The sequence below is a fragment of the Gekko japonicus genome, unplaced genomic scaffold (genome assembly GCF_001447785.1).
Source record: "Gekko japonicus isolate JY-2015 unplaced genomic scaffold, Gekko_japonicus_V1.1 scaffold777, whole genome shotgun sequence".
Lineage (NCBI taxonomy): Eukaryota > Metazoa > Chordata > Lepidosauria > Squamata > Gekkonidae > Gekko > Gekko japonicus.
In genome coordinates this window covers 533,666-557,036 of record NW_015160858.1, presented here as the reverse complement: position 1 = coordinate 557,036, position 23,371 = coordinate 533,666, and the positions used below count along the sequence as shown (strand labels likewise).

Below are 23,371 nucleotides of genomic sequence, written 5' to 3'. Positions count from 1 at the left end.
ACTGAACCCTGGCAAACCCAAATCACGTTTGTTTTTTCTGTTCAGCTTATTTACATTGCACTTTTCTTTTGCTGTTCTAAGAAGCTTTGGCAGCCTTCAGGGAGAAAAAGTGGGCTATAAATATTCTAAATAAGCTGAAGCTCTCAGGATGTCTCCAAGGGCAGTCCCAGTCAGAGAGCATTGCAGCAGTCAAGCCCGGGTGGTACAGAAATGTTCTCAATATATCAGACCACTCCAGAACGGGTAAGAATCTACATACTAGATGTCCTTAGCAACCAATCCGACTTACCTACCAAGAAGCAGGTGGGTATCCCAAATCACCCCAGGTTCTTGAGCTACTCAGACAGGGTTTCTTCATTACGCTTTATAGTCATCTGTGTGTTTGAACCCAGGTGTCTCAGATCCCAGTAAAGGACTTTAACCATCACACCACACCGACTCTCTAATATGCAACCTGGACTACTGTCTTCTGCAAGCACACCAGCTGATGAAGCAAATGAGAGCCTTGATGCACACAAGTGCATGTTACTTACTTGTGGGTCGAACGTAAACCTTCAGCTTTAAGCAGGGCTTGTCAACCAGGTTAGGCGGGGTGGCCGCTGCAAAACACACAGGGTGGGGGGGGGGGGGGAAATCGGTGGTCAGAGTGTGATACAAGCCCATGGATGTTCAATTCGGAATCTGCAAAAAAAAAAAAAAAAGATGCAGAATAATCCTGAGCGCATGGCCTTGGGACTCTCCCTTGCCCTCCCCTAGGATAGTATCCATACATGTGCTCGTCCCCCATCTTGTCTCTTGAGAAACGAACGATATTGCCAATCAGAACACCTCCAACACAGTGAATACAGAGTCACCAAAGATTATGCAATATTCAAAATCAATTATGGTTTTCTTTTCGGTATGGAATGACGAAGCCCTCCTGGCAAACAGGAGACAGATCCCAGCCTGCTTGCAGAGGCTTAGTGAGGTCAGCAGGCTGGGCAGAGTAGCTTTGCAGCACCTTCTCAGACCCACATGAATACACACAGGGAGCTGCCTGATACCAAATCAGACCCTCGGTCTATCAAGGTCAGTACTGTCTACACAGACCGGCAGCGGCTCTCCAGGGTCTCCGGCAGAGGTATTTCACAGCACCTACCCCCTGATCCCTTTTAACTGGAGATGCTGGGGATTGAACCTGGGGGCCTTCTGCATGCCAAGCAGATGCTCTGCTATGGAGCCACAACCCCTCCTTAACTTCAGGCTGACAAAAGCAAAGCAGGTTCGAGCTAGGAGACGATCAAGGCAGCATGTGACGGCACTGCATTTGGCACAAACTTCCGAGCAGGAGTTATTTATTGGCAGAAGGAGAATTTGGAATGGCAGCAGGCATAAGGGCTTGCTTTGGGTCACACCCAGTCCTTGCTTGCCCCGATGTCTATGTCTGCTTCCTGGGGGAAGGACTGAACAGGAAGCCTTCCCCCCCCCCCGCAGAAATGACAAACAGAACTCTCCTGCCTAACAGCCTGATCCTACGGCCCTGGAGTGAATTCAGTGGGCCTCACTCAAGCCTGAAGATGCTCTTTGCACATACGTTGATGTGACACCATCGTACAGACCACGGAAAGCCCCTTAGGTTTCTCCTGCGAATTGGCCGATGACCCTGCAGACTCCGCAGCGGACATACCAACTGATGTTTGACCCGCACATGTTTCTAGGCCCCGTTAAGAGGCTTAGCCCCCAATCCCTTAAGCTTGACTGAAAACTCCTGCTTTTAAAACCACATCTTTGATCAACGCTTCTCTCAACCCCCCCCCCCCCCACTACCACAAAAAAAAAATGTCAAAAGTTGTCTGACCCTCAGTTGGGATGCTTTTCCTGACCAAATGTCCTTAGATGTGTTTGGATTTCCCCCAATAAAAATCTGCCAAGGCAAATGATACGCTTTGGAGGGCCTCCTTCATCCGAGGGGGGTGGGGTGGGGGTACGTGTGAGAGACATGTCGGGCAGGGTTTGTCTGGGGGAGGGAAAGTTTGTAATTAAAAGGGGGCGGAGGGGGGGCGGAGGGGACGATTGGAGGGACTGGTGGGAAGGCTTTGAGGCATGAAATTGTCTGGATTAGGATGGACAGATCGGCTGAGAAAAGGGGGTATATAAAGCATTGGTGGTGGTGGTGGTGGGAGTGGGGGGTTGGAGGGGAGCTTTGACAAGGTGGATTTTTAGCCTGATCTGAAACAGATCAAACCTGACAGTCCAATTCCGTGCTGGGCAGGGAATATCCTGTTTTAAGAAAAGGCTGACGCTTCCTCTCCTTTGAAGGGTCATCCCAAATGAATGCTCAAGCCACATCCCAAACACCATTTATACTGATGTTTCTCCAGGGGGCCGTAGATCTGAGCCCAGACGCACCCCCCCCTACACCCCGCCCTCTGCTCCCGCCTCATCTATCCTGCCGCTCCCGAATTGTGTCTTAGAAAAGAAGCTGGCCACGTCTTGGAAACAGGACATAAAACGAGCCTTCCCGCCACAGACTCAGGGCTCTTCTAGGGCTCGCCACGCATTTTCCAGATGCTGGAAGATCCAGCTGTTCCAGTGCCTTTTAGCAATGGGCACCTTTTCAAAGAGCCACAGACTCAGGGCTCTTCTAGGGCTCGCCACGCATTTTCCAGATGCTGGAAGATCCAGATGTTCCAGTGCCTTTTAGCAATGGGCACCTTTTGGTCTGTGTTTTATTTTTTTTTCCTATTGTGTACATATCCTTCTTCTGGTCCCCACTCCCCCTTACCCAACTGATACGGAATTCCAGGAGGAACATTTGTGGAACTTCCTTCCTAATGTCCTGGACGTTTATGTTGCTTTAGAATATCTGCTTATCGACTAGACAGATCTGTGCTCGGCAGCATTGGCCCCTCCCCCAAACCACATGCAGCTCTTAGGTTTTGGTTTGGCAGGAGTGGGGGGAAAACCCACCTCTCAGTCATTTCTCTTGCGACAGCCATACAACAGCTACCACACCGTTTCCCCTGCTGTCCACTGGACATGTGTTCGTTTAAGCTCTTTGCACTGTTACTTTTCAACCCCTCGATAAGAACATAAGAACAGAAGAGAAGCCAATGTTGGATCAGGCCAATGGGCCATCCAGTCCAACACTCTGTCACACAGTGGCCGAAAATACCAGGTGATATCAGGAGGTCCAGCAGTGGGGCCAGGACACTAGGAGCCCTCTCACTGTTGCCCCCCCCCCAAAGACCCAAAGATGAGACCCGAAGTCCACCAAAGTGGGTGTCCTCTTTACCACAGGGGACTCCTAGATGCCTCCGGGCTGTCTACTCAGAGTAGGATAGGAAAGCAAAAGTTGCAACACCCCCCTAGTAACAGGTATTTCAAGGTACATCCCCGAAGGTGATTGTGCCAACCTTTAGGAGCCGCACGATTATGGAACAACCTCCCCAAGGAGAAGCACCCAACCCCCCCTACACACACTTTCAATTTTTAGGAGGCAGCTGAAGCTGGTTTTCTTTTCTCCTGCTACAGACATACTAACATGGCCATCCATCTCAATTTATCTGAAGAAGTGAGCGGTGACTCAGAAAAGCTCCTCCCCGGCCACAAATGTTGTCGGTCTTGAAGGTGGTCCTGGACTCTTGCTCCTTTCTCCTGCTACAGACAGACTAGCACGGCCACGTATCTTGATCTCTCTGAAAAAGTGAGCCGTGACTTATGAAAGCTCCTGCCCTGCCACAAATGGTGTTAGTCTTTAAGGTGCTCCTGGTCTCTTGCTCTTTTCTACTCCTTTGGAGCAGAGATCTTCCGATTGTGTGTGTGTAAACTGGCAACATTTGAAAACAGAAGTACTCAGGCACTAGAGGCGTAATAGAAAAACAACAATGAAGTATTAAAAGGATCGTAGTCAATGCCTGGGTTCATAAATATCAGCACTCGCATACTGCAGAAACGGATTACGGACAAAATACAGTGTATAGGCAAAAACACAACAATGCGTTCAGCCAATTATGAAAAGACAGAAACCCTCATAAATATGGCAAAGCGCCGGCGGAATGTAACATTCAGCCAACAATGCACTGATGACGGATAGCAAACTGAAATCCATTTCAAAGCTGATATTCTTCAGAAAAACTCCCCAAGTTGTTTGGGGTCTCTTGGCTTGCTTTACATAGAGATCGTGGGCCATGGAGGCAATTATTCCAAGGCAAAAAACCCCAACAGTCCTGCATGTGCATAATTATACCAATAATAGGGAGACAGAATCTGAATCTTTACAAAGGCCCTTTGCCACTCACGAAATCTGGTATGAGTCAGCAGAATCCACTGTCACTGATCGTGCTGAACACAATCCTTCTGGTACTGTATTTATTGTTGTTTTTGTATTACACCTCTAGTCTGTGAATACCTCCGTCTCCTACTGCTGTAGAGGTCAGTCCTTGTCATTTCCCGCTTTACAAACAGCACCCAGGAGACTCAGTCTACCGGCAGAGGAGCTGAGTTTGTGCAACGAACTCTGGTTCAAATGCAAGCTCAACCTTGGGGAACCGCCCCCCCCCTCCCGTCCCGGGGCCATTTTATAAACTCAGAGATAGAAGAGATGGTGTCTGCACTGTGTCTACAGCATTCCAGAAAAGCATTTACGTTATTTTTGTTGTTCTCGTCTACAGCATTCCAGAAAAGCATTTACGTCATTTTTGTTGTTATTTGGAAAGTGTCCCGTCTCTTACAGGAGAGGCAGTTTCCTCGGTGTAGAATCTCCTCTCGGTCCAACAAATTCAAGGGACGGAAGGCAGCTGTTCCCAGAGGCTTTTGAATATTCCTTGCTGAGACATTGATGGCTAACAATGGGAGGGCTTCATTCTAATTCCTGTCCCAGACCCCCCCTCCCTTTCCCATGGCTTCAGGTTCTCCTAGAGCGAGGGGTGACATTGTCTTCGGACAAGAGAGCAAAGTCACCGTGACGTCACCTTTTCTTGGGACCAAAGACCGCTTCTCAACGGGACCTAGGGGCGACAGAGAAAGACCTGATTTGCATAGCCCCACCCACTCTAGGGGCATATCCTGCCCCAGGGTCTCTGGATACTGGAAGACTGGTTTTTATTAATGAGACCGGATGATATCCATAGGTGGGATGTGTTTGTTTTGGGGGGGTGGGTTTTATCATCAGTTGCTTTGGGCGCTGCCCTAAAGGGAAGGGAAGCGGGTTGTTTCTTTTTTGCAAATTATAAATCTCTGTATGAATCTGTCATCCACATAGCAAGAGGGGGGGGGAAGCAGAATGGCCCCACTTCATCCTCTGGCCAAGAAAGAACGAGAGGCACTTGGATCTTTCTTCCCCCTTCCCCACCAGATCTCATATTCCACTGTGTTCATCTTCTCTGCCAGCTCTTCTTTCTCACCCTTCTTCTCTCTTAAACCAAAGCTTTGTATTGCTCTCCCCCTCCTCATGAATTTCCCATAGCTACCTTTCCCTGAACAATCTGCTTCCTCTGCATACGTCCCCCCCCCCCTGCAGTCTCCAGCTGAGAAATAAGCATCCAACGTCCTTGGTCACTTTGCCTTCCTTTGACTTCACTCGCCAATCCTTATTTCAAAGGTACGAGGACTCGTTTTACGCAGAAAACTAACAAGGTCGGCCGGAACCCGGAGGATTCTGAGTTTTGGTCCATCTCGATGAAGGACGAGTGGCCAAACCGAGCCAAGGCCCTGAATATTTGGAAGGACCCACGAATCATGCTAGCAATTTAACACGAAAAACTGAAAAGGTGGGGAAACCTGTAGGATTCTCTCCTGCCTGTAAAAGGGTCTTCTTGATTTCGAAGGGAAGCTGAGGTGCCAAGAAAAGGGGTGGCTTTTGTGGCCCCGAAGCAGGGGTCAGATCTGCCCCCGACCGTTTTGCGTGTGGGAGGGGCGTCTGAGTTTTGAGTTGTGTGTCAGAGAGCAATCCATTAGGGACACACAATAGGGTTTGGGTGCATTCTTTGTCGTCGTTTTTGTATTCCTTTGTCTCAAATAATTGGTTGGCTTTTGTTGGAGCGATGCTTGTCCATGTTGGGTCTGGGTTTTTTAATAGTTGTGCACATTTCTGTTGCCTTCCAGGAGAAATGTTTCTTTGTTGCCCACCCAATCTGTATTCAGTGCTCAGGGATCATGCCCTTAACCCAAAGAATACTTCTGGTCAAATTTCAGAAGGGAGAAGAGGTCCCAGGTTTAGGGCAATCAGAAGGCAAAATGCAAGGACGGGCATCCCCTTCATTCACTGTGATTTGCGCTGGTTTTTGTTATTCTAATGAACTAGACATCTAATGACGCTTTCTCAGCTCATTCTTTCATTCAGTTAGAACCAAACACACTTCTTTAAGAAATCCATACAAGCAAACAAGTTGTGGCACATAGGGATGCCACCCTCCAGGTGGGACCTGGGGATCCCCCGGAACTCCAGCTCACCTCCAGATGAAAGAGATCATTTCCCCTGTAGAAAATGGCTGCTTTGGAGGGTGGACTCTGTGGCCTTGTACCCCACTGAGGTCCCTGTCCTCCCCAGGCTCCATCCTCAAATCTCCAAGAGTTTCTCAATTTAGAGCTGGACATCTTACCCTCCATTCCCTGCCAGTGGCCGGGAGGACCTGGTAACCCTAGGCACTTCAGTATCAGTGCCTCTGAGTGTGTGCAGAGTCCCCCCATTAGAACACAGCTATTTTTAAAATGAGCACACTGTCTCTGAGCACCTTTCTATTGTGAAGAGGATGTTTCTTCACTGGTCCAGAGGCGGGTCTGAACGTGCTGTGGATTCTGGTATTATCCATTGCCCTTGCTGACCTGAACAGTAGACAGGGTTGCCAATCCACAGGGAGGGTCTGGAGATCTCCCGGAATTACAACCCATCTCCAGACACGAGAGATCAGTTCTGCTGGAGGAAATAGCAGATATGGAGAATGGACTCTATGGCATTACACTTCGCTTAGGCCCAGGGGTCATTTCCTGCAGGAGCACACAGGAGCGGAGCTCCGGCATTAAAGAGCCCAGGGGGCGGGCACATGCAACAAGCCCCACCCCCTGCTCCCAGCAGCCCTCAGTCAGAGCAAGAAGCAGCCAGGTAAGTTGCAGAGCTCCCCCCGGCCCAAAACAGTCCAGTGGCACCTTTAAGACCAAGTTTTATTCAGGTACAAGCTCTCCCTCCTCTGTGAGGACAGATTTGCACGTTCCTCCCCCCCCCCCCAATAGCTAGCAATCCAAAACAGTCCAGTGGAGCCTGAGCGATGGGTGTTGCCTTCAGACACACTTGTAAGGGGTGTGGCATATGCAAATGAGTTACGCTAATGAGTTATGCTAATGAGCTCCTGCACCTCTTTTTCTACGAAATGACCCCTGCTTAGGCCCAATGCTCCTTTTAAGCTGCAGAGTCTTGTGAGCAAAAATTCTACTTGGTGAGCTCCTGGCATTGAAGTTATGAGCGAGCGCTTTGGCTGCTGCATCAATTAGTTTGCTCTGGAGCCATTCTTCCTGAGCGGAGACAAAAATGTGTGAGCCGGAGGCCAAAACACTGGGAGCTAGCTCACGTGAACTCATCTTAGAGGAAACACTGGTTAGGCCCCTCCGCTCCCTAAGCCCTGCCCTTCCTGGGCTCTACCTCCAACTCTCCAGGAATTTCTTAATCCTAACTGCAGGTAGGAATGAACTGGGCCTGAGAGCAGCATTAACGGTTGGAGAGCTGGAACTCAACTAGGAGGGATGATGGAAACCCGCTATCGAGTCTTTAATTTACCTAAAAGCAGCTGTAAGGCCAGTGAGGGGGATTTGGATCCAGCCTTGGCCCTTGGGGAGGTGTGCGAGCTTAGCTCTTCACCCCCGTGCTGATTTCCAGACAGAAATCTGTTCCCCAAGCAACTGTTACCCCCAGGAGAAGGAAAAAGAGGCAGCGGAGCCTTCTGTGTTCTCCGATCAAGGCCAGTGGCAGCTTGGGTCAGGGTGTGTGTGTGTGAGCCGGGGAAGGGTTGCCTGGTCCCTCCTGGCCATCGGCAGGGGGGGTAGAGTTGCCAGATCCAGGTTAGGAAACTCGTGAAGATTTGGGAATGGAGTCTGGGGAGGACAGGGACCTCGGTGGGGAAAACTGATCTCTGTTTCCTGGAGATGAGCGGTAATTCCAGGGGATCCTCGGGTCCCACCTGGAGGCTGGCATCCCTGTTGGGTAAGCTGATTGTTTCAGTGGGTGCAAGTGGGGGGGAGTGTAAGATGGTTGCCAATTTCCACTTGGGAAACAGCTGGAGAATTGAGGGTGGAGCCAGGGGAGGGTGGGGTTTGGGGAGGGACCTCAGCAGGGCATGCTGCTATAGAGTTCACCCTCCAAAGCAGCCATTTTCTCCAGGGGAACCGATCTTTTGTCACCTGGAGAACAAACAGCTGCCAACTCCGGATTTGGAAACACCTGGAGATTTGAGGGTGGAGCCTGGGAGGGGCTGTATCGCCATGCGATCCCATCTTCCAGAGCAGCCATGTTCTCCAGAATTGGAATAAATGTTTTAAATAAATAAGATATCTATGTAATCTGGAGATCAGTTGTGATTCCAGGTGATCTCCACCCCCCCACCTGTAGCCTGGAAATTGCAGGAGAGCAGCTGTAGCAACTCCAGTTACACTCCCCACCAGTGCTCCCTCTAAGCTGAGTCAGTGTGAGCTAGCTCACAGTTCTTTAGCCTCCGGCTCACACATTTCCCTCTCCGCTCAGGAAGGATGAGGCTCCAGAGTAAACGAACTGATGCAGTAGCCAAATCGCTCGCTCACAACTTTAATGCCAGTAGCTCGCAAAGTGGAATTTTTGCTCACAAGACTCCACAGCTTAGAGGGAGCATTGCTTCCAACCACCCTGTGTCACAGCAATAAATAATCCAAACCTCAAAAAAAAAAATTTTTTTAAAGAAAATTAAAGATGTTGAGACCAATGCTCCCTCTAAGCTGTGGCGTTTTGTGAGCAAGAATTCTACTTTGTGAGCCACTGGCATTAAAGTTGTGAGTGAGCGCTTTGGCTGCTGCATCAATTAGTTTGCTCTGGAGCCATCCTTCCTGAGCTAAGACAAAAATGTGTGAGCCAGAGGCTAAAAAACTGTGAGCTGGCTCACACTAACTCAGCTTAGACGGAACACTGGTTGAGAGATCTGATCACAGCTCAGCCATCTTGTTTAGTGGAGCCCGGATATACAAATGTTCCCCCCTTTACTACTCCTTATTCCTGGAACTCCCTCTTGGGGGGGGGGGGGGAGAGCACCCCCCCTCTCTCTCTCTGGATATACAAATGTTCCCCCCTTTACTACTCCTTATTCCTGGAACTCCCTCTTGGGGGGGCCACCCCTCTCTCTCTCTGTCCCTACCTTGTTTCCACGGTAAGGATGAGTTACTGTTTTCTTAGATTGGTCCCCGTTGTCTTGGACCATCTCGTTTAGTCCCTTCCTTCCTTTTCCTGCTGTTTAGATTATATTAGGGTCCCCCCTCATTTGGTTTATGCTACTGTGTACACGTAACAACAGCAGTTATTAGTAGTTTCTTTGGTAAAAGAACTACCGATAACTGGCGACGCAGGGATGCTGCAGGAAACTGTATCCCCACGTTAAGCTGTCTCCGCAACTCCTGTGACGCAATCCCCCTGCAACGCACAGGATGCACTTCACCTGCATCGCATTATGCCTGTCTTCCACTTCCACCGCACAAGACTGGCAGCTGACAACGGCACAGAACAAACATCACACAGAGAGCCAGTTTGGTGTAGTGGTTAAGTGTGCGGACTCTAATCTGGGAGAACCGGGTTTGATTCCCCACTCCTCCACTTGCACCTGCTGATGTGACCTTGGGTCAGTCACAAGCTCTGGCACAGCTGTCCGTGAAAAAGAGCAGTTTGTGTCAGAGTTCTCTCAACCCCACCCACCTCACAGGGTGTCTGTTGTGGGGAGGGGAAGGGAAAGGAGTTTGTAAGCCGCTCTGAGACTCCTTTGGGTAGTGAAGGGCGGGGTATAAATCCAATCTCTTCTTCTTCTTCTTCATCAGCACAAAGACCGGGAGAGTGCTTCTACGCGAGGCAAAGGGAAATTGGAACGTGGATGCCATTTTCCACGGTATGCTTGCGCAAGAAGAAATCTGCCAATCCCCCCCCCCCCCGTTTCAGTGGACAGAGTAGCAAATGGGCCCTGATTCTGACCATACGGAAACCCTACTCAGATATAAACCTTGCACCTGGATAATCCGCTGTCCCCGTCCCACTCTGGTTCTGACCCTTTTTTCAAACATTGATCTCAGAAGCCGAACGGAATCCCTCATGTCCCAGAAGACGCTGCTTAACCTTGACCTAGAACTGTGGACTGCAAACAGGGCCCTCGTACTCAATGCCTGGAAGGTTAATGGAATTCCAATTTGCAAGCTATAGAAGGTGGTAATGCCTGTTCTTTTATGTCTGCTAAATAGGGTTGCCTCAAAGAGGCATAATTTCTAATGTTCCACATGACATGAATTCTAACTGGCTTAGCCGTGATGAGTTTCACTATTTACTCCTGTGTAATCTCTCTCTAACGACATTAAAAAATAAAAAGAGAGAGAGAGAAAAGTAGCTATTTTACAAGTGACATTTTACACAGGCAGAGTGGGAGAGAGAGGAAAATGGTAATTTAATATAGATAAAAAGAACAAATTAAGAGAGTTGAAAACAGATGCTTTAGAAGCAAGGGGGAGGGGGGAGAGAAATATTAAGGAAGATAAATCTGCCGCTAGTTCCTGGACCAAGAGAGTACGTGGAGTGCTTTGGGGTCGTGGTTTTTAATTAATATTATTATTATTGTAAAATTTCTTTATTGAATGCCCCCCCCCCATTAAAAAAATAAAATTGAAGATTCAAGAGATGTTTTCCTCGGGCTTGGAGACGGGCGCTGTGATGTTAAGTTTCTTCCTCACTAATGTTGACCTTGAAATTAACCCACAAGGGGGGCTCGATTCTTGGGACCTTACTGGCAACTCAGTTTGAAGCATGCGAGCTGTACAACGGAAGCCTACGGGGGTCTGTTGCGAGGGAAGGCGTTTTTAAAATGGTGGTGTTAAATTTGGGTCCCGTTCACCCCAGGGGAATTAAACAGTTTGAGGCACCGCGCTCCAATGATCATTTACAACTGGAGTATCTTGTCCTCATGGGAGAATCCAGTCATAAATGATTGGTACAGCACCACAAGGGCGCCACATTTATTTATTTATTTGATTTATACCTCGCCCTCTCCTCCGAAGCAGGCTCAGGGCAGCTATGTGCGGGTACAACTCCCCCCCCCCAAAAAAAAATTTTTTGTGTGTCTTTTGGTTCATTTTCTGGTATGCTGAACGCTGCATCTCTATAAACAATTTTATTTCTTTCAAGCAAGCTCTTGAGTCTGTGCATTCCTTATTAGTTCAGTGTGGTCCACTAAAGCAAACAGGACTCCAATTAAAAAGGTAGAAGACGAAGAAGAGGAAGAGGAGGAGGAGGAGGAGATTGGATTTATACCCCGCCCTTCACTACCTGAAGAAGTCTCAGAGTGAGTTACAATATCCTTTCCCTTCCTTTCCCCACAACAGACACCCTGCGAGGTAGGTGGGGCTGAGAGAGCTCTTTTGAGAACTGCTCATGAGAGAACAGCTCTGAAAGAACTTGTAACTGACCCAAGGTTACCCCAGCAACTGCATGTGGAGGAGTGAGGACTCAAACCCAGTTCTCCCAAATTAGAGACAACGCTCCTAACCACTACACCAAACTGGCGAAGGTGGAAGGGGTTGTTGCCCTCCCCTGATCAAAATAAAAGCTCTTCCTGACATGGCAATGAGTCCTTCCCATCAAATTCCCTTTCCTTTTGGGGTATTAGGCTACTATTAAAGCCGTGACAGCTAGCGAAATTGAACCTCCATGTTCAGCAGGAGTCTACCTCAGCACACCACCTTCTTTGGGCAAAGAGTTATTAAGGGGGTATGTGGCCTTCACACCCTACCTGTGGACTTCTCAGAAGCATCTGTTTGCCCCCTGTTGGAAAACCAGAAGGTGGTCTAGTTAACTGACCCAGCAAGATGGTCTGGTTGACCACTTCTTGCACAGGGAAGTGGAGGAACAGGGAAAGGTCTGGAGGAGGACTGAGCACCGATCCCCCCCCTCTTTTTTCTTTCTTATTCTTTTTAAAGACAATCAAGATAAATGAAGACATTATATTTATACCCTGTCTTTCTCACTGTAAATGAAATTTTTAAACGTTATCCTGGCTAATGTTCTCCGATAGACCTTCTTATACTAAACATATACCGTATGATAAATAATATTTAAATATACGAATTGGTTGAATACTTTTTTTTTAAGGCACCTGGACAAGCAGCCGTCCGTCACTGTGTCTTGCAGCATGCTCCTGTGAAACCGGGAGTTTTGCTGCCCGCTGCAAACACAAAGATTTTCTCAAGGCCCAACAATAGGGCAGGCCCTGATTGGTCTTCTAGCATCCCTGTGGTGAATACTCCCCTCCGGGCCTCTTCATTGGCGTTTCTCCTCCTGCTTGTTCTGCCTCTCTCAGTGCATTTGCTGACCTGCTCTGATGTCACGGTAGGCCTTCCTTGGCGGGAGAGGTCATAGCCTCCTCCACTGCCACTGGCTTAGCCATTCTTATGTCAGTTAAAGGGCTAGCGGGCTTTACCTGGGTTGATGAGTCTGTGGATGGGGTTGCTTTAGATCAAGGGTCTCCAAGCTTTTTGAGGCTGGGGGAACCCTTGGGATTCTGACACATGAGGTAGGCGCAGCCACAAAACGGCTGCCGCAGGAGGTGGAGACAGCCAGAAAATGGCAGCTGTGGTTCACTTTCAGTCACGTGGAGGAGGAGGAGATGACGAAGAAGAGGAAGAAGATGATGATGAGGAGGAGACTGGATTTATACCCTGCCCTTCACTTGGGAGTCTCAGAGTGGTTTACCTTTCCTTTCCGTTCCCCTCCCCACAACAGACACCCCTGTGAGGTAGGCGGGGCTGAGAGAGCTCTTTCAAGGACCGCTCTTGACAGAACAGCTCTGAGAGAACTGTGACTGACCCAAGGTCACACCAGCAGCTGCATGTGGAGGAGTGGGGAATCAAACCCGGTTCTCCTAGATTAGATTCTGCCGCTCTTTACCCACTACACCAAACTGGCTCATTGTACTGTGCTGGCAGCTACTGCCAAAGTAACGTTTTAAAATTTCGGCACAGCCTATCGAGTCTCCAATGGCCAATCAGAAGCTTTGCTGGGCAAAAGCCCCACCTGGCCCCACCCACTTTCTAAAAACACTTGAGGGGTCCAGGAAAGGTGTCCGCGGGTGCCACGGGGAATATGAGCACCATGTTGCGAGGAGTTGCGAGGTCCCGAAGAATCCTCCATGGAACCCATCCCCCGACCTACAACAGAACACACCGGCTTTTGAATGGTATCTTGCAGGTACTGACAGCTTCACTGGTCTCCAGGAATTATGCTGGGAAGGTATACGAAACAGCGAAACAGGCCTTGGTCCCCAGCGAAGACCGACCCCCCCCCCTTTTCCTTTCCCTCTTATTCTTTTTAAAGAAAATCAAGATAAATGAAGACTCTTAAATCAGGGGCTTCTTAATGGGTGGTCCGGGAAGCTAATTTAAAGCGTTTGATTATTTTTCCTTGCTGGTAGCGCAGTAGGCCAGAGGCCCCGGCAGGAGGCCCGAGTTCAAATCATTTACAAGCCAAAACATGGTCTGGGAACGGAATCATCTTTAACGCTCCCTGCCCTCCCGCCCCCCTTGCAAGGGAAAATGATGGGTCACCAAGGGGTTTCTTCTCTCTCTTTCTCTCTCTGCCGAACATTGGCTTATTTTTATTATCTTCTCGGAATGTGGCCCCAGCTGGGTTCTCAAACGTCCCACATTCCCGAGTCACCAATGGAGGTTAAATAGAGTCATTCCTACTAATTAAACCGGTCCCTGCGATTGCTTTGCTTTGGACTGACAGGGTAATCGGAACAGTTAATCGGCAATCTTTCGCCTCAGACGGCAACAAAAGGGAGACGCTAAGAGAACCAGCGTCAACTCCGTAGAACCCGTAAGGCCACTGAAGAGCCACTGTTCTGAGGACAAAGGGGTGATCCTGGTCACAGTCTCTTCTCAGCCTGACATACCTTACAGGGCTGACAGGGCTATTTTCGGGCAGGAACGCACAGGAACGGAGTTCCGGCTGGCTCCCAAGTTGGCCACGCCCAGCAGGAACTCATTAGCATAATAAGCCACACCCAACAGCAGATACTCATTAGGATTGGCTACATTAGGGGTGTGTGGCCTAACATGCAAAGGAGTTCCTGCTACAAAAAAGCTCAGGGTTTTGACAACCAACAAGGTAAACAGAATAAGAAGCAAAAGGTGGGTGTGGCTGGATAACCACACTTCTGGTAACATGGGGGTGTGGCCTAATGTGGTAATGAGCTGTGTTGTCAGGGGTGTGGACTAATATGCTAATGAGTTCCTGCTGTTGGGTGTGGCCTATTATGCTAATGAGTTCCTGTTGGGCTTTTTCTACAAAAAGAGCCCTGCTGAGGAACATATAAAACTGAGGGAAGGAAGGGACCCACCTTTCTTAAAAAAAACCCTATGTACACCACCATGAGGTCCTTCAAGGAGGGGTGAGATAAGTATGTGATCTTTTTTTTTACAGCCGGCAGCCCTCACAGTGGCTTAAGTTTCATGTTGTGTTTTCCTTTTTCCTCTTGCTACATAAATGGGTGGTTTCACACATACTAGTGTGTAGCGGTTAAGCGAGCGGACTTTAATCTGGGAGAACCGGGTTTGATTCCCCACTCCTCCACATGCAGCTGCTGGACGACCTTGGGCAAGCCATTGTTCTGTGAGAGCTGTTCTCTCAAGGGCAGTTCTCAAAGAGCTCTCTCAGCCCCACCCACATCACAGGGTGTCTGTTGTGGGGAGGGGGAGGGAAAGGAGTTTGTAAGCCGCTCTGAGACTCTGAGCGAAGGGCAGGGTATAAATCCAATCTCCTCCTCCTCCTCCTCTTCTTCTTCATAATGCTGTTTCAGTCCACTTAAGCGACCATTTGCAAGTGGATCTTGCCATTTCACACAGTAAAATCCAGTTGCAAAGTGCATTGAGAGTGCGTTATTTAGTGGGTGTGAAAGTGCCCAGTAATGTTTCCTTGGAGGACTCCAAGTTAGAGTTGCCAACTTGGGGTTTGGGAATTCCTGGAGATCTGGGGGCGGAGTAGGGTTGCCAGCTTGATGAGGGTGGGGTTTGGGGAGGAGATGGACTTCAGGGTGGTATAGTGCCACAGAGTTCACCTTCCAAAGGGGCCATTTTTTCCGAGGCGAACTGAACCCTGTCACCTGGAGATCACTTGTAATCCCAGGAGACCTCCAGCGACCGCCTGGAGTTTGGCAACTTTAGGGTGGAGCCTGAGCAGGGTAGGGTTTGGGAAGGAGAGGGACCTCAGTGGGATATTAATGCCACAGAGTCCACGCTCCAAAGCCGCCATTTTATCCAGGGGAACTGGACTATGCAGTTAGAACTGTGGGAGATATCCAGGTCCCACCAGGAGGCTGGCCACTCGAGTCCAAGTGGTGGCCTGTAAGGTGGTCATCAAGACCTACTTCAGATGCAATCAGAGGTCGAGCTTTAGTCAGCGGAAGACAATCTTAACCACCGCACAAATTATCCCGTTTTGCTGGAGGAACTTTTGTGCTTTCGTTACCTGAGTTTTCGAGAAGGAATCGGGCGAAATGATACCGTCTTTACCCAAAAGGAAGACAACCCTGAATGTAAGATGATTTCCCTTAAAAATGCTCGTACACAAAAACTTTTTTTAAAAAAAATTACTGTACACAACTTTAATTTGTAGGCAAATTTAAAACAGCTCCCTCTTTTCCTTGACAGCACATGAGGAAAAAGCCCAGCCTTTCTTTCAAGAAAATAGGGTAATAGTGAAATAAATACCAAATTGTATCCCCACACCAAGATTTTAATGTTCTCTGACACTGGCAGTGCCAACAGGGCCTCAGTACCCAACGTCCGTCATGTCCAAAATGACATTGTGCCCGATGTTTTTACGAAAAGATGTGTTTGCTTCCTGGAAGACCCTTTGAACCTTTACCTGGTGTGTCTTGAATCTGCACAGAACCACTAGACGCTGAAAGTCACTCTCCCCAAAGGAAAGTAATTATTACTACTCACATATATAATAGTATTCGTGTCCTGGCCTGAATTCGAACCCCAGTGAGAAAGGGGTGAAGAGCTGGAACTTTTCGGAGAATTTCAGCGGCCCATTGGCTGAATCGGGCCTGTTACATTCCCAGCGTTTGAAGCCATTTTGCCGGTGGTCGCAGGTGGCATGGCCTTCATAGTTGACCATGTAGAGGATATACCGTTCCATCCGGTCCATGGGGAACGGGATCTCATAGTGCGGACAATAGATGTCCAGATAGTCATTGATGCTCACTTCCACTGTGTAGTCCCCCTGATGGAACCTGCAGGGAGTGGAAAGGTGGGGGGGGGAGGAGGAATGAGAGCAAAATGCACATTGAGAAGCACAAACAGCAAAGTCCACCTGCCCTTTTTAGGATTAGGAACAGGGCTGAGACAAACCTCCGAAAACATTTGAGATTTGGTAAAGCAACCCAATTTGCCACTCAGATTTTAAACACAAAGACCGATTTCCCACAAGCCTCTGCTCCGCCCTTGCTCTTTCCTTTACCCCGATCGTATGTGTCAATTTCCCACTATTTGCTGTGCAGCTACATTTTGCCCTGCAGCTTCGCCCGATTTCCCCCACGTCTACTCGATCCTCAAAAAACAGGATTGAGTAGATAAGGGGGAAATTGGGCAAAACTGCGGGCAAAATGTGGCCATGCAGCAAATAGTGGGAAATTGACACATACGATCAGGGTATAGGGAAGAGCAAGGGCGGAGAAGCACTTGTGGGAAATCGGTCAAATTTTCAAAACTGTACTTTGCGGCAAACATGATATTATACTCAGGGTTTTTTTTTCTGAAAAGAGGTGCCGGATCTCTCAAGAGGGAAATGAAGTTTTCAGTCTGTATACTAAAAACTCAGTAACTTTTAAACATTTAAAAAATAATTTTGTCGAAGAGGTTCCGGAACTCTGTTCTGGCACGTTCCCCCAGAAAAAAAGCCCTGATTATACTTCAAAAAACAAAACCACACACACACCTCCAGTACTTGGGCATTGGCTTGGCACGATGAAATCTGATCAGATCACACACATACAAAATATTCATGATCATAAGAATCCCCCAAAAGGCAACAGTATTTGGTAAACTTGTGGCGAATTTTTGAGCATTCAGAGAGAATATCTGGGCGATGGTTATCATTCAAATTTGAGAAACAGTAAGAATGCTTTCAGAAGGAATTTGGGGGGGGGTGTTGTTTCAGTGCTAGTAAGGGGACTCATGGTGCTGGAGAAGAGAGTCCGTTGGACTGCAAGGAGAACAAATCAGTCAATCTTAAAGGAAATCAACCCTGACTGTTCCCTGGAAGGCCAGATACTGAAGCCGAAGCTCAAATACTTTGGCCACCACATGAGAAGGGAGCCCTCACTGGAGAAGACCCTGATGCTGGGAAAGACGGAAGGTCAAAGAAGAAGGGGACGGCAAAGGACGAGATGGTTAGACAGTGTTATCGAGGCAACGAACACGGAGTTGAGCAAACTCCAGAGGACAACAGGAGGGCCTGGCGTGAACTGGTCCATGGGGTCGCGAAGAGTCAGACTCGACTGTGTGACTAAACAACAACAATAACAACAAGGGGGACTCATGCCAGGCCACAGCTGTCCTATCTATATCTAGATATCAGTAGCCTGAACATGCGTAGAGTATCCCTGCTCTCTCACACCGCTGGAAAACCACAGAAAACTCCTTGTATTCTGGGCTTCCAGAAGACCATGAGATCTCTGGGCTGGGAAATTCCTGGAGATTTTGGGATGGAGCCTTGGGAGGGCGGGGGACCTCAGCAGGGTATAATGCCATGATAGACCCCTTCCTCCGGAGCTACCATTTTGTCTAGGGGAACTGCTCCCTGTAGTCTGGTGATCAGTTGTAATTCCGGGGGAACTCCAGGCGCCTCCTGGAGGATGGCAACCCTGGATTTGGGACATCTAATTGTAGAAATCTGTCCCTTCCTACTTTCTCTCCTGCACCAGGAGACCCAGTTTCTGGATCTCCCTCTTAACTCCCCTCCCTGACTTTTCCTCTCAATGCCAGGGATAGAACTCAGCCGTCTGAGTTCTCCCTTTTCAAGATACCAGGCCCAGTTCTCCCACCAGAGGTAAACGCTAGAAGTTGAGGCTCTTTACTGCAAAAAGAAAGCACACTAGATTGAAACCGTCGGCAGCCAAAACCCAGCGCGGCCTTCCCTCGACCACGTGACCGGCATAATCTTCCCTCTTCCCATTAACTTTATAAGATTAAATTGAGCACCTCTTAAAATTAATAAACTGGCAACAGTAGGTGATTAGTTGTTAGGGGGGAGCCATTCTTCAGCGACATATCATCTGCCCCCTCGGGTATTATATTCAGAGGCACACTCCAATCCTATAGCAATTTTTTACATTTGGGGGACAGATTATCCAAGAGATTAGGGGATTACCAAAACTACGAAGAGGGCACGGCGGTACTGGGGCTACACTCGGTGTGTACCAAAGTCCTTAAGACGCCGGAACCAATTGCTTTCTGAGCCCAACGGGTCCTGCGTCTGTCTGGCGGTCTGGAGATGACCTCAGACAGCTCCCCGTCGGAGTCTTTTGTCCTCATCCAGTCAGCCCCAACGGTCATGCTGGCCTTCCAAAGAACTGGATCCCTCCCCCCCAAGAGGTTTTGTTCCCACAGGGAGGCAACCACAGGACACCCCCCAACCTACCCACTGCAGGGGCCCCACGGCACTCCCCTTCTTCCCTCCCTTTGCTTGTCTTTCCCTCCCCCACCACCACTTGAAGGACTGAATGCATGACACTGCTCCTGAGTCTGGAGAAATGAAGGGCGACGGGTGACATGGCAGAGGGTTATAAAATTATGCCTGGGATAGAGAAGGCAGAGAAAGAAGTGCTTTTCTGCCTTTCTCACAATACAAGAACTCGTGGGCACTCAATGAAATTAATGAGCAGTGAGTTTAAAACAGATAAAAGGAAGACCTGCCTCACCCAAAGAGTCATGAACAAATGGAATTCACCGCCACAGAAAGTGGTCCGTCAGTGGCTATTAGCCACAAGGTATCGCCACTTCCGCACTGTCATTTGTGTTACTTGTTGCTTCAGGGTTCTCCCCCCTCCAATGTGTTTTGCTCTCTCTAATAGTCCCAGAGGGAGCAAAACACATGTGGAAAAGCCCCCCCCCCCAAGCAACAGGGGGGGAAAAGGGCAAAAATGACAGTGTGGAAGTGGCCAATCTGGCCCAGTGATGCTCGGTAATCTTGGTGGGTGTGTGTGGGGGGGGGACAATGGGAAGGCTTCTGGAATCCCTGGGTTTTGGCCACTGTGTGACACAGAGTGTTGAACTGGATGGGCCATTGGCCTGATCCAGCATAGCTTATTTTATGTTTTTATGCTCTATACTGAAACAGAAGACTGGTCCCTCTAGCTCTGCATGGTCTACTCCAGGGTTCTCCAACCTTGTTAAACCTGTCAGCGCTTTGGGAATTTAATGAAAGAGTAGCAGTACTACTACAAAATGGCTGCCAAGGAGGCAGGGCCACTCACAAAATGGCTGCCACAGGGTCAGGGCAAATCATGAGATGCTGGCAGGTTCCAAGACAACTGTCCTTCTGTGATGAAGGCAGCTGTTACTGAATCAAGGTTACCAAACTCCAGACGGGGTCTGGAGTTCTCCCAGAATTACAACTGACCTCCAGACTACAGAGGCAGTTTCCCGGGAGGAAAAGGGGTATGTGGACACATTGGTTTTGAGATGCCATGGCCACCTTGAGATGCCATGAAACACTCATACTTATTCATAACATAAAACAAAGGGCTTTTCATAACTTTGGTTTGATTTTCTTGTTGCCATATTTATGGAAGGGTGTTGTGGGAGGTTGTGATATTATAGAACAATTCCTGTGAAAAACAGGAGTCCAGTAGCCCCTCAAAGACGACGAAAATTTGTGAGTCACTACTCACAGCAGTGACTCACGGAATCTCCTCCCCTGCCACAAATTTTCGTCGTCTTTGAGGAGCTCCTGGACTTTTGCTCTTTTCTACCACTTCAGACAGACTAACTCAGCTACCCGTCTTGCGAAAAACAGATTCCCATTAATTCATTAGTAGACTTGGAATGTGCACTCTAGCAATTAATAAAGTCTCTCTGGGCATACACTAAGTATATTTCCTGTGATCACCAAGTTAGGTGCAGGGGGCTGGGGAAAACATATCCAAAGATTAGAAGGTAGGTCAGCCTGGCGGCCATTTTAAAACATCCGCGTTCGCATCAAGATTCGTCGGAGGCCACGACTGGTGCAGAATTCTGTGTGGCTGCATGGCTTCCATATCTTGAGCCCTGGTTTCTGCTGCAGTCTTTCCTGTTCCTTCCCACGCGTCCTGCACCCCAAGATGCATATGCGCAGCCAGGAGGGAAAGATGCTGTGGGCCTCCAAGAGAGGAAATGTATTCAGAATACATACATACATGCATAAGCCCAGCTAACAGATCTATATCTCCCCACGCACAGTTTCCCTGCCCGGCGGAAGACGTGGCCACATCTCCATTTAAATGGAGCTGGCTGTAGACAGCGCTTCCCACTGTGCCGAGAAGTGGCAATTGAGTGCGGTGGGGCGGGCGGGCTTCTCCCGGATCCTTGGCCCACCAACAAGAGTTGGGCGCACTGCTGTGTTTGTAATGCAACCACCGCAGGGGAAGGCGCGAACTAGTGTGGCTGAGTGGAGTCAGTCCGACTGCTGGCTGGATGTACCCTCGGCGGACTGGGGGAAGGGGAGAGGGTGACCGCCCTGATTCCGAGGGTTGCACGTGAGAAAACCTGCCCAGGTGTGCTGGCTGAACTGAGGGAGTCAACACCAACTCTGGTCCAAAGGCAACTCTGAGGTGTAGTGAGAGAAACGCCAGAGAGGTTTTGAGAAAAGCAAAAGGGGAGGGGACACATTATATATCTTTACTGGGAGCCACCGATTTTGACAGCACTGGCCATTTCTCGTGTGTGTGTGTGGGGGTGGCTGGATTACCCTCTCTGTTTCTATAGTCCTTCAAATCAACTATCCCGTTCATTTTCACATCAACCCTGCGAAGTAGTCAAGTACTGGTCCGTAATTGCCAACGAAGGGTTGAAATACTCTCTCTGTCACCTTCACAACGTCCCTCTGAAGCAGACCAGTAGAATTATCGCTCAGATACAGCAGTTTTAGGTTGAGAGGGAGGAAGAATACTGGTTTGCCCGCAGCCAGCTAGTGAATCTTTGAATCTGAACCGAGGAATTTCTAGCACCAATTACCCATTATAATAAAGCGTCTCTAAGGTGTAGTCTGATATCTCACATGTATGGAACAAACAAGACACTCCCCCCCATCCTAACGGAAGTGTCTTTTCAATGATGTGCCCGTTCTGCAAAGATGCGCAGGCACATTTCACTGCACCATCAGTTTGTTAAAGGGAGAAACGAAACGATCTCTGTGTTGCCACCGCTACTTCGGTTCCAGTCACATGAGAAGCAAGGTTGAGTTTCCTCCTCAGTGGTGAGGGAACGGCGCACTGCACATGCTTAGAGACCCCTTTTGTCTGACCTCCCAAATCCCAGGGTTTTAATCAAAACAAATCCAGCCCTGGGCTATGCAATGAAGTGGGGAGCAAATCTCTTCTGTGGTTTTCACGGTTTCCTCCCCTACCTCCCCCTCCCCCTCCCCACAGCTTCTAATGAGAACATTACTCAGGACTGGCTGACAACATGCCAGAGTTTTATTTCTGGGGGCAGGGGGAGAGGCCTTGCTGTACACACACTCAGTGCATCTCTGTGCCACCAGGAGCCCACTCATCAGGCACTTTTGAAAGGTCCCGGAGTACCAGAAAGCATTGCCGGCCTGCATCCTAACGATTGTGTGCACAGATCAGAGGTGGGGGAGATGGTCTGAGGGAGGGGCAATTCTGCATCAGCTTTTCGCTCCGTTGGTTCCAAAGGGTTCCCATTACCTTGGAGTAGGGGTCATTTCCTACAGGAGTGCACAGGCGTGGAGCTCCGGCAGTAAAGAGCCCAGGGGGCAGGCACATGCAACAATCCCCCCCTTCTCCCAGTAGCCCTCAGTCAGAGCAAGAAGCAGCCAGATAAGTTGCAGAGCCCCCCCCCCCCCCCGGCCCCCAACAGTCCAGTGGCACCTTTAAGACCAAGTTTTATTCAGGTACAAGCTCTCCCTCCTCTGCGAGGACAGATCTGCACATTGCCCCCCCCCCAAATAGCTAGCAATCCAAAACAGTCCAGTGGAGCCTGAGTGGTGGGTGTTGCCTTTTGACACACTTCCAGTGATGTCATGGGGTGTGGCATATGCAAAAAAGTTATGCTAATGAGTTATGCTAATGAGCTCCTACACCTCTTTTTCTACGAAATGACTCCTGGTTATATCAAAACCATGTTGGAACAGAAATTCCCCTCTGCATTGCACACCGCTTTCACTTTCTTTGATCACCAGTTTTTATGGTACCTTCTGCATGGATTTATGGCCATGCAGGGGTGACTTTGCATCACCCTGGGGTATCTGAATGTGGTTTTTGAGCTGCACTTTTTCTGTTACAACGTGGGTTTGGTATAACAGCAGAGGGAAATGCCAATGCAGAATCAGCCAGAATCTTTCTTTTCAGACATGGGGCGATTCTGCATCTAGCACTCACTCCACATTTTTTCAACTGGGAGGAAAAGGTGCAGGTCAAAACCACATTCAAATACCCCGGGGCAATGCCGTACTGACTGACTGCAAAGTCACCTCTGGAGGGCCATAAATCTATGCAGAAGGTACCGAAAATCCGATGATCAAAGAAAGTGGAAGTGGCAAGCAATGCAGAGGGTACCATAAAACCCGATGATCAAAGAAAGCGAAAGCGGCATGCAATGCAGAGGGGAGTTTCTGTTCCAACATGGGTTTCGTAAAACAACGGAGGGAAAACCCAATGCGGAATCGCCCATGACTGCAGAAGATTCAACGTGATTCATGGGTTCATGGGAATGTTTATACGCACAGAGGGAGGGGGTGAGGGAGGACAGGGGAGGGAGAGAGAGAGAGAGAGAGCAGCACATACACCTGTTTAATGCCACGCAACCATTCAGGCTGCATTACTGCAATACCCAACTGTCGATTGCTAATATCCTGGGGCCAATGCAGTGCCAGAGGGCAGAACTTGGGACAGCTCTGGGAGGGAAG

General features: G+C 49.0%; 1 protein-coding gene across 1 annotated transcript in view; it reads right to left on the bottom strand.

Moving 5' to 3' along the window:
* Nucleotides 1–23,371, bottom strand: part of EFNA2 (ephrin-A2) — a 227,537-nt gene that overhangs the window by 9,708 nt on the left and 194,458 nt on the right. The window contains exons 2-3 of the mRNA XM_015421740.1: nucleotides 16,186–16,478; nucleotides 534–599 (exon numbers count right to left, since the gene is read on the bottom strand). Of these exons, the coding sequence (XP_015277226.1) occupies nucleotides 534–599; nucleotides 16,186–16,478 (359 nt within the window). The remainder of the gene's footprint in view (nucleotides 1–533; nucleotides 600–16,185; nucleotides 16,479–23,371) is intronic.